The sequence below is a fragment of the Myxine glutinosa genome, chromosome 1 (genome assembly GCF_964187855.1).
Source record: "Myxine glutinosa chromosome 1, kmMyxGlut1.1, whole genome shotgun sequence".
Lineage (NCBI taxonomy): Eukaryota > Metazoa > Chordata > Myxini > Myxiniformes > Myxinidae > Myxine > Myxine glutinosa.
The window spans coordinates 126,850,549-126,864,760 of NC_136261.1; the positions used below are offsets into that span (position 1 = coordinate 126,850,549).

Genomic DNA, 14,212 nt, shown 5'->3' on the forward strand with positions numbered 1-14,212 from the left:
AATAAAAAATATGGATCGTCAAATATTTTGAGTTCGGCCATGTTCGTCCCACGCTCAATGGCCATGTCTATGTCAAATATCAAGCACGTAAGCCTCTCCGTTTAGGAGTCTATCGGTAACATCACACACACACACACACACACACACACACACACACACACACACACACACACACACACACACACACACACACACACACACACACACACACACACACACACACACACACACACACACACACACACACACTGTTTTATATATATAGATGGTCTAATGGACCAGCAAAATAAAAATGGCGCTTTTGTAAAGCCGTTCCCCATTTTCGATAAATATGCTGCTAAGCTGCCTGACTAGCCTTCTCCATGCTCTGTCCCCCCCAAAGTATCTGTTGGATGCATGTGGTCCACTAGCAGGAGCCACCTCCTCTTTGTGAAACTGCCTAAATCCAGAACTACTGCTCACCTCAACTCATTTATTTTTCCTCTTTTTCTGTCTGTGGAACCACCTTCCACACACTCTTCAATCTCATTCTTCCCTCCGGGTCTTCAAGACAGCTGTTCACCCCAATCTCAGATAATGCCCCATCCAAAACCATGATCTGTTCTACACCCATTAAACCACCCCACCCTCCGAAAAGTTTGCTTATGCATCCATCTTATTCACTTGCTTGTGCTCCCCCCTAACCTTCATGGTTACCTGCATCCCTTGTTTATCCATCTGCGTCTACCTTCTCCCTCTACTTTACAATTGGTGTTTCCCCTTTTTCCTGCTGTTCCCTTTGGTATGTTGTGTCCTCATCTGTTCTGTGTCCTAGCTCTTTCACGAGCCTAGACCATGTATTAAAAACATATGGTAATAAGATCATTCTTGGAAATAAAAAGAACAACCATGATGTTGTTTCATAAGATAACTGTGGGTGTGCGGATGCAACGTACAAATGAGGTGGAGGCTCAAATACAAATAGTGTGATGTGCGCCCTCTCTTCACCTGTGGTCATGCGTTTTTTGAGCAGCGAGAGCCGATAACCAGACCCGAGGAGCTCCAGCTCGAGCCCTGACAAAGAGCAGCCATCGCAGGTGAATTGCACAGCTAGCGTGGCGGGACAACTTGGCCCAGAAGTGAGTGCAAACTGCGCTTGGATGCTCCCACACCCTGCGTCGCAATACATACAACATCCAGCCAACAATATAAGTATTATGTATGTATGTATGTATGTATGTATGTATTTTAGCTGTTGATATGTCTGCTTTAATAGAAAATCCACGAAAATGTTACTTGTATACAGTATGAATGAAGCATTCAAATAAATGTTAAAACATTTAAGTGGTTACTAGGGGGGCACAGTAGAGCATGTGGGAAATCTAATAAAAAATGATTGTCTTTGTATTGGAATAGCAGTTCTATTCTGTGGTACAAACAAACAAAATGGGGGCAATGGGTAACGTACGTATAATGTGCAAGGTAAGGTGTGCATGCATTCAGAGGTAATGTGAGGTAGCATATTGTTGTTATATAATATACAATAAGGATTAGGAGTAAAATATGTTCTATTTGATTGTTGTATCTATCTATAATTCCAGTAATCTCTGTCTGTCTGTCTGTACGTCTGTACGTTTGTCTGTGACCGCTGTTTCTCGACAACCACGGGTTCGATATACTTTTAACTTGCCAGGTATATTGCTGGGGACCCGAGGATGTGCCTTTTCAAGGTTTCATATTAATCGGACAATTACTTACCGAGCTATGTCCAAAAAACGATTCAACCAATCAGAGAGCAGCGAACGATCGCGTGTGCCGAACGTGGCGGGCACACTCTGCCTCGGATGGCACATTTGAGAGCGTATTCATTTATTTCACGTTTGCAAACTATGTTGGCGTTAAACTATGTTTTACAACTAATAAAAACGAATTTGCGATTCATTCGCTTTCCTGCGCGTTTGTGCACGCGATGGCGATTTCTTTACCAAACTCCGGAAGCCGTTCGCTTTGGACCAAACCATTGCATGTAAATAGAGGGGGGGGATTGTCACCACTCGCAAGCCGTTCGCTTTGGACCAAACCATTTCATGTAAATAGAGGGGGGGGATATAATTTTAGATAGATATATAGTACGGGCATATATATAGTACGGGCATGCCCTAGTAATATACAATAAGGATTTGATAATACATTAAAGCTTCCAGCAAGGAAGATAAACATCTACAGGTGTTTTGGAGAGAGATTTACAAATTGAAGTTGCATTGCTGCAATGACTGACTGTATGGGCACGGCTGAGGTCGTTGATCTACTGATGCGTGACCCCACCGCTGAGATTCCAAATGGTGGTGCACAAAGGCTCTCTGCTTAAAAAGATCAAAACCTCTGAAGACTGGAGCCCAGATGGTGATCCAGGCAGTCAGAAAAACAAAATCTGTCACTCACTTACAAACGACTAAAGTTCCAGACAAGTAACCCGCAACAAAGCTGTCAGAAACCTTCCGGTGAAAGTTCCAAAATCCAGACATTGCTAAACTTCACTCATTTATTCCTACTTTCACTCAATTGTGGAAACAACTTGTTCAATTTCACTCTTCCCTCCAGGATTTCAAAATGGCTCACCCCTTCCTCAGGTCATCCCTCCATCCTTGGTCACAATCATTTCTACCGTCACTAACCCCCAAAGCCCACGCCTTCCTGACGAGTTTGTGTTTCCTCTCGCTTTCCTTCCACACCTTTACCTTTTTTGTTCCATTGAAGTTTCATCACCAGCTTTACCTTACTCTTCTTTCAGCCTCTTCAATGCCGTATTTAAGCTCCTCTCCAGCTTGTGCACCACACATGTACCCCCACCCTTTCCTGCCCCCCCCCCCCCCTTGCTCTCATTCTTCCCCTCACCAATTCTTCCTTCCCTGGTGTAATGGCCATAGAACAAGTAAAGCTCCTATACCATTGTTATTCTAGAATATTTTCACCCTCGGCCCTAATGTGCAAAGGAACAATTGGTGTAATGCCCCACTTTGCAATGTATACTATATGTTGTTCTGTTCTATTTCTGTGTTCTAGCTCTTCCATGAGCCAAGATTCTGTATACAAACACGAGGTTCTTACTTCAAGCCATAGGCGTAGTTTGACTTCTCTATTTGGGGGTGGGAGGGGAAAGGAGGGCTTAATTTTAATAATGGGTAGCTAGGTCTGACTTCCAAAATTAACGTTTGTTAGTGTAGTTACAGTGTACGTGAAATCACAAATACAGTTTACGTTCATTATTGTTACTCACGTTTAAATAAGGGATGTTTTACCTTAGTTCTAAACGACTGAAAAAAATTAAGGTGGGGGAATTGACCCCCCTCCGGTCCCCCCCCCCCCCCCCCCCCCCCACAACTCCGCCGGTGCTTCAAGCAGAACTATTTTAGCCATTACTGTTCAATAAATGACTATAATTGTCGTGAGGGACAGCTTTATGGGACAGGGAGGTGGGAGAAGGGGTTGCATACGCACGGGAACACAACTATCCGAGCAAGAACCTAAAAATATTTTAGTCCAAAATGAAAATCTCCCATCTTCATTCATATCATGTATCCATTCACCTTTAAGGTTCCCTCCACTTTCTGGCCTCTTCCGAACTACTATACGAGTCAATTAGACAACCGTTCTACTTGGTCCTAGAAGTGAAAATACGTATAACAACATCAGAAGAAATGAGAGTGAGGTGGATGGCGCCATCACAAATCTCCACACTTCCCACCAAAAGCAAAGTTGAAAGATGGCAAAACATTCCACCAGGAAAGACCCAATATCAAATTTTGATGTAAAAATTTTTTCCCTGTTTTAACCCATGTGACTAAGTCCCCACCCCCTGGGGGCATTAACTTGAAGTCAAATGCACAAAATCATTACCTATTGCATACATCCCCCAATGTTGATTGCATATACAAAGTGTCATTTAAAAATGTGAAGATTTGTGGGGATTTGACCTTTTGACCACACCCCGGGAGGGGCGAGGAGAGGCGAAACTGATACTGCTCTCGCACCTTCATGCCATGTGGTGATCATAACTAACAAGTTTGGTGAATTTCTACACGTTAATCAATTAAGGGTTAATTAATTAATTAAGTTAATCAATCAACCAACCTGGTGTTGGTTTAGCGGCTAGGGTGCCAGCTTAGGATCCGAGGATCCTGGGTTCGAATCCCGGTCGATCGCTGAATTAACGCCGGGGGGGTTGACTCAGCCTGTCATCCTTCCGAGGTCGGCTAATTGAGTACCAGTTCACTGGTAATTCCCTGTTTGTCGTAAAAGGCAACAAACAGGGTTGGCGGCAGGAAGGGCATCCGGCCGTAAAAACATTGCTTCAAAAAGGGGACCAACAAAAACAACAACAACCACGGTGCCCGAAAAAGGCCAACCCCCGCTTTGCGGGGAAAAATAGCCTCTAAAGGTGTTTTTTTTTGTTTTGTTTTTTAATCAATTAAGGGACAAGCCGTATGAAATATCGAAATAGAGACAATGACTGATCAGCTTGAAGATGTCAAACAGTGTCATCCGATGTGCCAAATATAACGAGTGAGCAACAAATGAATATGAGAGCCAGACACAGAAGCTTTAGGTTTATCCATAACATATATGAAAACTACTGTGATCTACAGTGTGACATTTAGTGAAGGATGTGGTGAAAGTCATTTGAAACAGACACGTGGAGCCCAAACCGAAACAACTCACCAGCATTTTCAGACTTTTCTGATATCTCAGATATTTTCCAGAGTGCTCTCTTCTGCTCTGCGTTCCTGAAGTAAAATTTACCGAATCACTCGCAGAGAAAAGCAGTGTGCTGTCACCAATTCACAGAGCGCTTTTCCTAGCTATTCTGCAAAATTGGCAGTTTTTAGAACTAAATAAAATAAGGCAATCAATCATAACAGAACGATTGACGAGATAATAAAATATACTTGCTGCAGTAAGGTGGTCCCACATGAGCGCAAACAAATAACGTTCTGCACTTAACTTGGTGCAGGGCACTGATAATATAGCTCACCAGAGGCCATTGGGGACCGCCTGCATGCTGCTGACACCGCCATCCACAGGAATGGCCACCTGCACGTTGCTGAGTGTTGGAGGGCTGCATGCCTCTCTGTGGTATTTATAGTCAAGGCGCACATTGGTGGTGGTCTCCTCACAGCGCCAAAATACAGACAGGTGCAGTGGCACCGACTGAGCACCCAGGGTGGTCACCTGTAGGGTTTATTGGTAGAAATGGCCATAGAACAAGTAAAACTCTTATACCATTGTTATTGTAGAATTTTTTTCACCCTTGGCCCGAATGTGCAAGGGAACAAACTTGACCTAGTTTCCAATAATAAACAAACGATCCTCAAATCGAAGAGCGGGTGTGCAATTTTCAATTCCCATTTGTCTAAACTAGCCGGCACTCCCACCCTCTGGGCAGGAATAATGGTGTCAGCCCACCGCACTGGATGGCAGCTTAGTGTCCCTGGGAGTCAATTGTCAAGGATAGCACTGCGATCAATATAGTAATCACCAGGATGAGTAACGAGGTGAGGAAAGCGCGTTACAAAGATGCCGCGCCGTAATCATCAATATTGTATATAAGGACTGCTGTGAGAGGTGAGGGAACATGAGGTGAGGAAAGCGTGTGATAGCGATGCCGCACCGTAATCACCAATATTGTAATTATTACTGGAGAGGTGAGGCAATATGAGGTGAGGAAAGCGTGTGATAACGATGCCGCACCGTAATCACCAATATTGTCATCACCGCTGTGAGAGGTGAGGGAACATGAGGCGAGGAAAGCGTGTGATAACGATGCCGCACCGTAATCACCAATATTGTCATCACCGCTGTGAGAGGTGAGGCAATATGACGTGAGGAAAGCGTGTGATAACGATGCCGCACCGTAATCACCAATATTGTAATTATTACTGGAGAGGTGAGGCAATATGAGGTGAGGAAAGCGTGTGATAACGATGCCGCACCGTAATCACCAATATTGTAATTATTACTGGAGAGGTGAGGCAATATGAGGTGAGGAAATCGTGTGATAACGATGCCGCACCGTAATCACCAATATTGTAATTATTACTGGAGAGGTGAGGCAATATGAGGTGAGGAAAGCGTGTGATAACGATGCCGCACCGTAATCACCAATATTGTAATTATTATTGGAGAGGTGAGGCAATATGAGGTGAGGAAAGCGTGTGATAATATGCAGCACCGTAATCACCAATATTGTAATTATTACTGGAGAGGTGAGGCAATATGAGGTGAGGAAAGCGTGTGATAACGATGCCGCACCGTAATCACCAATATTGTAATTATTACTGGAGAGGTGAGGCAATATGAGGTGAGGAAATCGTGTGATAACGATGCCGCACCGTAATCACCAATATTGTAATTATTACTGGAGAGGTGAGGCAATATGAGGTGAGGAAAGCGTGTGATAACGATGCCGCACCGTAATCACCAATATTGTAATTATTATTGGAGAGGTGAGGCAATATGAGGTGAGGAAAGCGTGTGATAATGATGCAGCACCGTAATCACCAATATTGTAATTATTACTGGAGAGGTGAGGCAATATGAGGTGAGGAAAGCGTGTGATAACGATGCCGCACCGTAATCACCAATATTGTAATTATTACTGGAGAGGTGAGGCAATATGACGTGAGGAAAGCGTGTGATAACGATGCCGCACCGTAATCACCAATATTGTAATTATTACTGGAGAGGTGAGGCAATATGAGGTGAGGAAATCGTGTGATAACGATGCCGCACCGTAATCACCAATATTGTAATTATTATTGGAGAGGTGAGGCAATATGAGGTGAGGAAAGCGTGTGATAATGATGCCGCACCGTAATCACCAATATTGTCATCACCGCTGTGAGGGGTGAGGCAATACGAGGTGAGGAAAGCGTGTGATAACGATGCCGCACCGTAATCACCAATATTGTAATTATTATTGGAGAGGTGAGGGAACGCGAGGTGAGAAAAGAGTGTGACAATGATGCTGCACCGTAATCACCAATATTGTAATTATTACTGGAGAGGTGAGGCAATATGAGGTGAGGAAAGCGTGTGATAACGATGCCGCACCGTAATCACCAATATTGTAATTATTACTGGAGATGTGAGGCAATATGAGGTGAGGAAAGCGTGTGATAACGATGCCGCACCGTAATCACCAATATTGTAATTATTATTGGAGAGGTGAGGCAATATGAGGTGAGGAAAGCATGTGATAACGATGCCGCACCGTAATCACCAATATTGTCATCACCGCTGTGAGAGGTGAGGCAATATGAGGTGAGGAAAGTGTGTGATAACGATGCCGCACCGTAATCACCAATATTGTCATCACCGCTGTGAGAGGTGAGGCAATATGAGGTGAGGAAAGCGTGTGATAACGATGCCGCACCGTAATCACCAATATTGTAATTATTACTGGAGAGGTGAGACAATATGAGGTGAGGAAAGCGTGTGATAACGATGCCGCACCGTAATCACCAATATTGTAATTATTACTGGAGGTGAGGGAACACGAGGTGAGGAAAGAGTGTGATAATGATGCCGCATCTAATCTATAACCCTATTTATGAACGTCTGTTTGTTCGGTTGTGCCTCATGGACAGCCTAAGGAAGTGACTTAGAGAGGGAAGAGGGGGTCCATGGGAGGTAACTTTTCAAGACAAAAACATGGGCGCATCAGATTTAGACTCGGGGCGTGGCTTCCTCTGACTGGAGCCCAAAAGCCCACTTTACACACGTAACTGACTTTATTTTCCGGGCAAAGCCGGGTAACTCTGCCAGTCACCAATATTGCAATCACCACTGTGAGAGGTGAGGTAACACGAGGTGAGGTAACACGAGGTGAGGAAAGAGTGTAATAAAGACACCGCACTGTCATCACCAATATTGTAATCACCGCTGTGACAGGTGAGGGAACAAGAGGTGAGGAAAGAGTGTGACAATGATGCCGCACAGTAATCACCAATATTGTTATCACCGCTGTGAGAGGTGAGGAAAGCGTGTGATAACGATGCCGTACCGTAATCATCAATATTGTAATTACAGCTGGAAAGGTGAGGGAACACGAGGTGTGGAAAGAGCGTGACAAAGATGCCGCACCATAATGACCAATCTTGTAATCACTGCTGTGAGAGGTGAGGAAAGGGTGTGATAGATGCCGCACCACCTTGACGGACCATTGTTTGCCGACACGGATAGATGCGATAACATTAAACACAAATAACTATGCTTGGAAAAGTGGTCACACCCAATTGGTCAGTGCTACAACTAATCGACAAGTGAAGGGAAAAATAGGCACACCCATTTATTCCGTGCCTTTACCAATCGTCATGCGAAGGGAAAAACTGACACCCAATTGGTCAGCCACGACCAATCAACAACACAACAACATGCATTTTAAAGGCCATTTTCCCTGCTAGAGCGGGGGTTAGCCTTGCGGTCCCCATGACAATCTTCTCCATTTTGCCCTATTTTCTGCATCTCTCCTTGTTAACCCTCTTGCCCGCATTTCTTCTTCCACCATCTTTAGCCAAGTCTTTCTCGGTCTTCCCCGTCTTCTACTTCCTTCTACATTCATTTCCATCACTCTTCTCAACCAGTCACTTTCATCCTTCCTCAACACATGACCAAACCATCTCAACCTGTTCCTCTTCACAGCATCAATCACAGGCTCTATTCCCATCATCTTTCGCAATTAATCATTTGTCTTCCTCTCTCTCAACGATACTCCGCACATCCGTCGAACCATTCGCATTTCCACCCTTTCCAACCTTCGTTGCTGCTCTACGTTCATTACCCATGTCTCGCTCCCATAAATCATAACACTTCTGACACATGCAGCATACACCTTTCCCTTCAGCTTCAACGACACTCCCCTCATCATCAGCACGCCACTCAATTCCCGAAACTTCTTCCATGCACATCTCACTCGAGCAACCGTTGTCTGATCTGATCCACCTTCTCCATTCAGCATGTCTCCGAGGTAGCAAAATGTTTTCACACCTTCCAGCTTCACGCCGTCTCCAAGATCCAACTCAACATTTCCTCCATCTGCAGCTCCCTCTGTGCACACCTTACATTTGAATGTAGCTGCCACACTGGTTAATGACCCTCTCAGACCACTACATTTTTGATGAACCCACTCAGCGCACATTGTACACTGAATGGAGTTCACTCCGACACCCTTCCTACACACAGCACAGGGCCACTTCCCAGTTCTTTCCACCTCACCACATGCTTTACCACTTGCCATCACCTTCGTCTTTCCGATATTCACCTTCAGACCTTTTGTCTCCATACATTCCTTCCACGTGTTCATCTTTTCCTTCAGTCCATCCATACTTTCCGCAATCAACACCAGATCATCTGCATACAACAACTCCCACGGTAAACCCTCCTTTATGTTCTGAGCCAGCACCTCCATCACAGCCACAAATAGTAGTGGACTTAGTACCGACCCCTGATGCACTCCCATCTTCACCTCAAACTCACCACTGTTCCCGTCCTTCGTCCTTACAGCTGTGCGCGCTCTTTTGTACATTGCCATCACTACTCTGATCAACCATTCCTCCACTCCTAACTTCCTCAATGCCCATGTCAATACTTTGCGTGGAACCCGATCGAATGCTTTCTCCAGATCAACAAACCCAAGAAACAACTTCTTCCTCTTCTCCATGTACTTCTCCTGCAACTGCCTCACAATGAAAAGCGCGTCTGTCGTTCCTCTTCCTGGCATAAATCCAAACTGCATTTCGTCGATCTTCACTTTCTTCCTTATCCTCCTCTCCAACACCCTTTCCAATACCTTCATTCCATGCTCCAATAACTTTATCGCTCGGTACGAGCCACACTCCAGAGGGTCACCTTTCCCCTTGTATAGAGGGACGAGGGTACTCAGTTCCCAATCCACTGGAATGCGGCCTTCTTTCACCACCAGATTACAGATCTCTGTCATTCTCTTCACACCCCAACTTCCTGCTGCCTTCAACATATCTCCCACAACTCCCGTCGGCCCTCCCGCTTTTCTACCCTTCATTGCTTTTATCGCTTCCTCAACTTCCTTCTCAGTTATCTTCTCTGCCGGTCCTAAAACTGGGTTACTCTCTATGTTGCCATCCCATTCATTCTCTGTATTCAACAGCATTTCCATATATCTTTTCCATCTTCCTTTAATTCCATCTGGGTCGACAACGATTTGTCCCACTTCATCCTTCAAGCAGCTCACCCCCATCACATCACACCTCTCTTTCGCTATCTGCTTTGCAATCCTGAATACTGCTTTCTGACCCTCTGCCGAATCCAAGCGTTCTTCGAACATTTTCCTACATGCCTCCTGCGCCTTTGCTACCTCTTTCTTTGCAGCCTTCCTGGCTGCCTTATAACTTTCATGCTCTGCTGTTTCTGCTCCCGTACCCTTCGCCTTCTGCCACTCCTTGAACTTCTTCCTCTTCTCGTCAATCCTCTTTCCAACTTCATCATCCCACCACCATGTTTCCGAGTGCCTCGGTGGTCCTTTTGTCCATCCACATACCTCACCAACGGCTCCCAACAGACTAGCTTTCATTGACATCCAACCACTTTCAAGCTCAACCACATCATCCTCGACCCTATTCAGCCTCTCTTTTAATGCCTCCCTTACTGTCACCTCTTTCAACCTCCACACCTTCATTCTCGGTTGGTACTTCACCCGCCGAGCTCTCCTCGCACCTTTCACCCTTACGTCGCAGACAACCAAGTGGTGCTGTGAAACAGCCTCCTCCCCCGGGATCACCTTTGTGTCTCGGAGGTGCCCCCTATCTCGCCTACGCACCATCAGGTAGTCAACGGTTGTCCTCGACCCACCTGACGTGTATGTAACAAGCTTATTATCCTCTTTCTGGAACTGAGTATTACAAATCAACAAATCAGCTCCATCAGCAAACTCCAAAATCCTTTCACCTTCTCCATTTCTCACATCATATCCGTAACCCCCATGAACTCCGTCAAAACCATCCATACTCCTTCCCCACATATCCATTTAGGTCTCCTCCTACCACAACAACTTCCTCATCTTTCACGTTTTCCATCAGCTTCTCTATCGCACACCAGAACTTGTCCTTCTCTTCATCGCTCCGACCAACCTGCAGAGCATATCCCGAGATGACGTTCACCAAGAGCTTTCCAATCATCATTTTCACCATCATCAACCTATCACTCACTCTAGTCACACTCACCACACTGTCTACAAACTCCTCAGAAAACAGGACACCAACACCATTCACGCCCTCCAGGCACCCTTGCCACACAAACTTGTATTTCTGTCCCTGCCTACCCTTCACCATTCTCACACCACTTCCCTTCCATCTCGTCTCTTGCACACAACATATGTCCACTCTTCTTCTGACCAATACTTCCACCACTTCTCCTGATCTCCCTGTCATTGTCCCTACATTCCATGTCCCAAACCTCAGAAACCGATCTCCACTTCGGGTTGTACCCTGCCCACATGTAGTTGTAATTGTCATGGTTCTCTTTTTGAGGCAATGTTTTTTTTATGGCCAGATGCCCTTCCTGACGCCAACCCTCTTAGTCGCCTCCTACGACACGCAGGGATACGGCGTACCTATTCTTATCCAGGGTACACACTGGGTACAGTACATCCAGGGTACACACGACCAATCGATGAGTGAATATTGCTGACAGCCACACAGCCTATATTTATTATAGATGAGTCACAAAAAGAAAATTGCAAAAAGGGAATTCTTTGACTGACATGCAAGTTGGGCTGCGAGGAATAGCTCAAAGGTACACTACATGGCCAAAAGTATGTGGACACCCGAACATCACACATCTCATTCCAAAATCATGGGCATTAATATGGAGTTGGTCCCTCCTTTGCTGCTATAACAGCCTCCACTCTTCTGGGAAGGCTTTCCACTAGATGTTGGAACATTGCTGTCGGGATTTGCTTCCATTCAACCACAAGAGCATCAGTGAGGTCGGGCACTGATGTTGGGCGATTAGGCCTGGCTCGCAGTCGGCGTTCAAATTCATCCAAAAGGTGTTCGATGGGGTTGAGGACAGGGCTTTGTGCAGGCCAGTCAAGTTCCACCACACCGATCTCAACAAACTATTTCTGTATGGACCTCGCTTTGTGCACTGGGGCACTGTCATGCAGAAGCAGGAAAGAGCCTTCCCCAAACTGTTGCCACAAAGTTGGAAGCACACAATCGTCTAGAATGTATGCTGTAGCGTTAAGATTTCCTTTCACTGGAAATAAGGGGCCCAGCCCGAACCATGAAAAACAACAACAACAACAAATAACAACAGGAATTTTAAAGGCCATTTTCCTTGCTAGAGTGGGGGTTATGCTTCAGTCACATTTGGCTCGGCGGCCGTAGGGTCTAAAAAAATCTACGGCCACTAGCAATTATAGGGCGGCCGCAGTATTTCCACGGTCACACAATGTAGCAGTCACATATGTTTTTATTTTTCGGGTAGCCGCACGGGGTATTTAGAAATTGTGGAGACCGAAAACGTGGGGGTGCCGTACGGTCTTTGATTTGATGTCGCACGGTGACCTTAGGGCGTCCCTGCGGCGGCCATATAATTTTCAAGGCAGACGCAAGGTAGCCTCAAGGTGCCCGCAAGGCGACCGCAGGGGGGCCCTAAGGCGAACGTGAGGCCAGACAGACGGTAACGAGTGGGTATATATAGCAGTTCTTTTTCATATGTATAACAGCACTTACAGTTGTCATGGCTACGGCTTGTCGAATTGCTACGGCCGACCTAGAAATGAAAAAAGTTATAACTCCGCGCTATAATTCCACGGCGACCCCTACGGCCTGTAGAAGATAGCCATACGCCCTGGGCCACCCTGAGGCCACCTCAGAAACTCTGCGGCCGCCGCACGTTTTTGTCAATTTAGGGGGGGTACGGCCGCCGTATCCTAGCCGTAGAGCAAATGTGACTGAGGAGTCAGTCTTGCGGGCCCCATGACAATCTTTTCCAATTTGCCCTGTTTTCTGCATCTCCCCTTGTTAACCCCCTTGCCCACATTTCTTCTTCCACCACCTTTAGCCAAGTCTTTCTCGGTCTTCCCCGTCGTCTACTTCCTTCTACATTCATTTCCACCACTCTTCTCAACCAGTCACTTTCATCCTTCCTCAATACATGACCAAACCATCTCAACATGTTTCTCTTCACAGCATCCATCACAGGCTCTATTCCCATCCTCTTTCGCAAATCATCATTTGTCTTCCTCTCTCTCCCAACGATACTCCACACATCCACCGAACCATTTGCATTTCCACCCTTTCCAGCCTTCGTTGCTGCTCTACGTTCATTACCCATGTATCACTCCCATAAATCATAACCCTTCTCACACATGCAGCATACACCTTTCCCTTCAGATTCAACAACACTCCCCTCCTCGTCAGCACGCTACTCAGTTCCCGAAACTTCTTCCATGCACATCTCACCCTAGCAACCGTTGGCGAGTCTGATCCACCTTCTCCATTCAGCACGGTCCGGCACACTGCACGTAATGTCATGGCACAGTCCGGCACACTGTAATAATGTCACAGCAAGGTCTGGCACACTGCATGTAATGTCACAGCATGGTCCGGCACACTGCAATAATGTCACGGCACAGTCCTGCACATGGCAAGTAATGTCACGGCATGGTCCAGCACAGCCCCAGACCATTATTACTCCTCCACCAAACTTTACAGTTGGCACTATGCATTCGGGCAGGTAGCGTTCTCCTGGCATCCGCCAAACCCAGACCTGTCCATCGGACTGCCAGATGGTAAAGCGTGATTGATCACTCCAGAGAACGCGTTTCCACTGGTCGAGAGTCCAATGGTGGCGAGCTTTACACCACTCCAGCCGACGCTTGGTATTGCGCATGGTGATCTTAGGCTTGTGTGCGGCTGCTCGGCAATGGAAACCCATTTCATGAAGCTCCTGACGAACAGTTGTTGTGCTGATGTTGCTTCCAGAGGCAGTTTGGAACTCAGTAGCGAGTGTTGCAACCGAGGACAGACGATTTTTACGCGCTATGTGCTTCAGCACTTGGCGGTCCCGTTCTGTGAGCTTGTGTGGCTTACCACTTCACGGCTGAGCTGTTGTTGCTCCTAGACGTTTCCACTTCACAATAACAGCACTTACAGTTGACCGGGGCAGCTCTAGCAGGGCAGAAATTTGATGA

At 46.1% G+C, this 14,212-nt stretch overlaps 1 protein-coding gene across 6 annotated transcripts in view; it reads right to left on the minus strand.

Annotated features, from left to right (window-relative positions):
- Positions 1-644: 644 nt before the first annotated feature.
- The window catches only part of FCHO2 (FCH and mu domain containing endocytic adaptor 2), a 146,341-nt gene continuing 132,773 nt past the window's right edge, over positions 645-14,212 (minus strand). For 2 of the 6 annotated variants that reach the window (XM_078776953.1, XM_078776943.1), the window contains exons 24-26: positions 5,012-5,208; positions 4,699-4,763; positions 645-1,152 (exon numbers count right to left, since the gene is read on the minus strand). In XM_078776953.1, the coding sequence (XP_078633079.1) occupies positions 737-1,152; positions 4,699-4,763; positions 5,012-5,208 (678 nt within the window). In that variant the 3' untranslated portion in view covers positions 645-736. Of the gene's footprint in view, positions 1,153-4,121; positions 4,263-4,698; positions 4,764-5,011; positions 5,209-14,212 lie in introns of those variants that run through there. The other 4 variants (XM_078776970.1, XM_078776962.1, XM_078776979.1 and 1 more) reach the window with 4 other exon arrangements.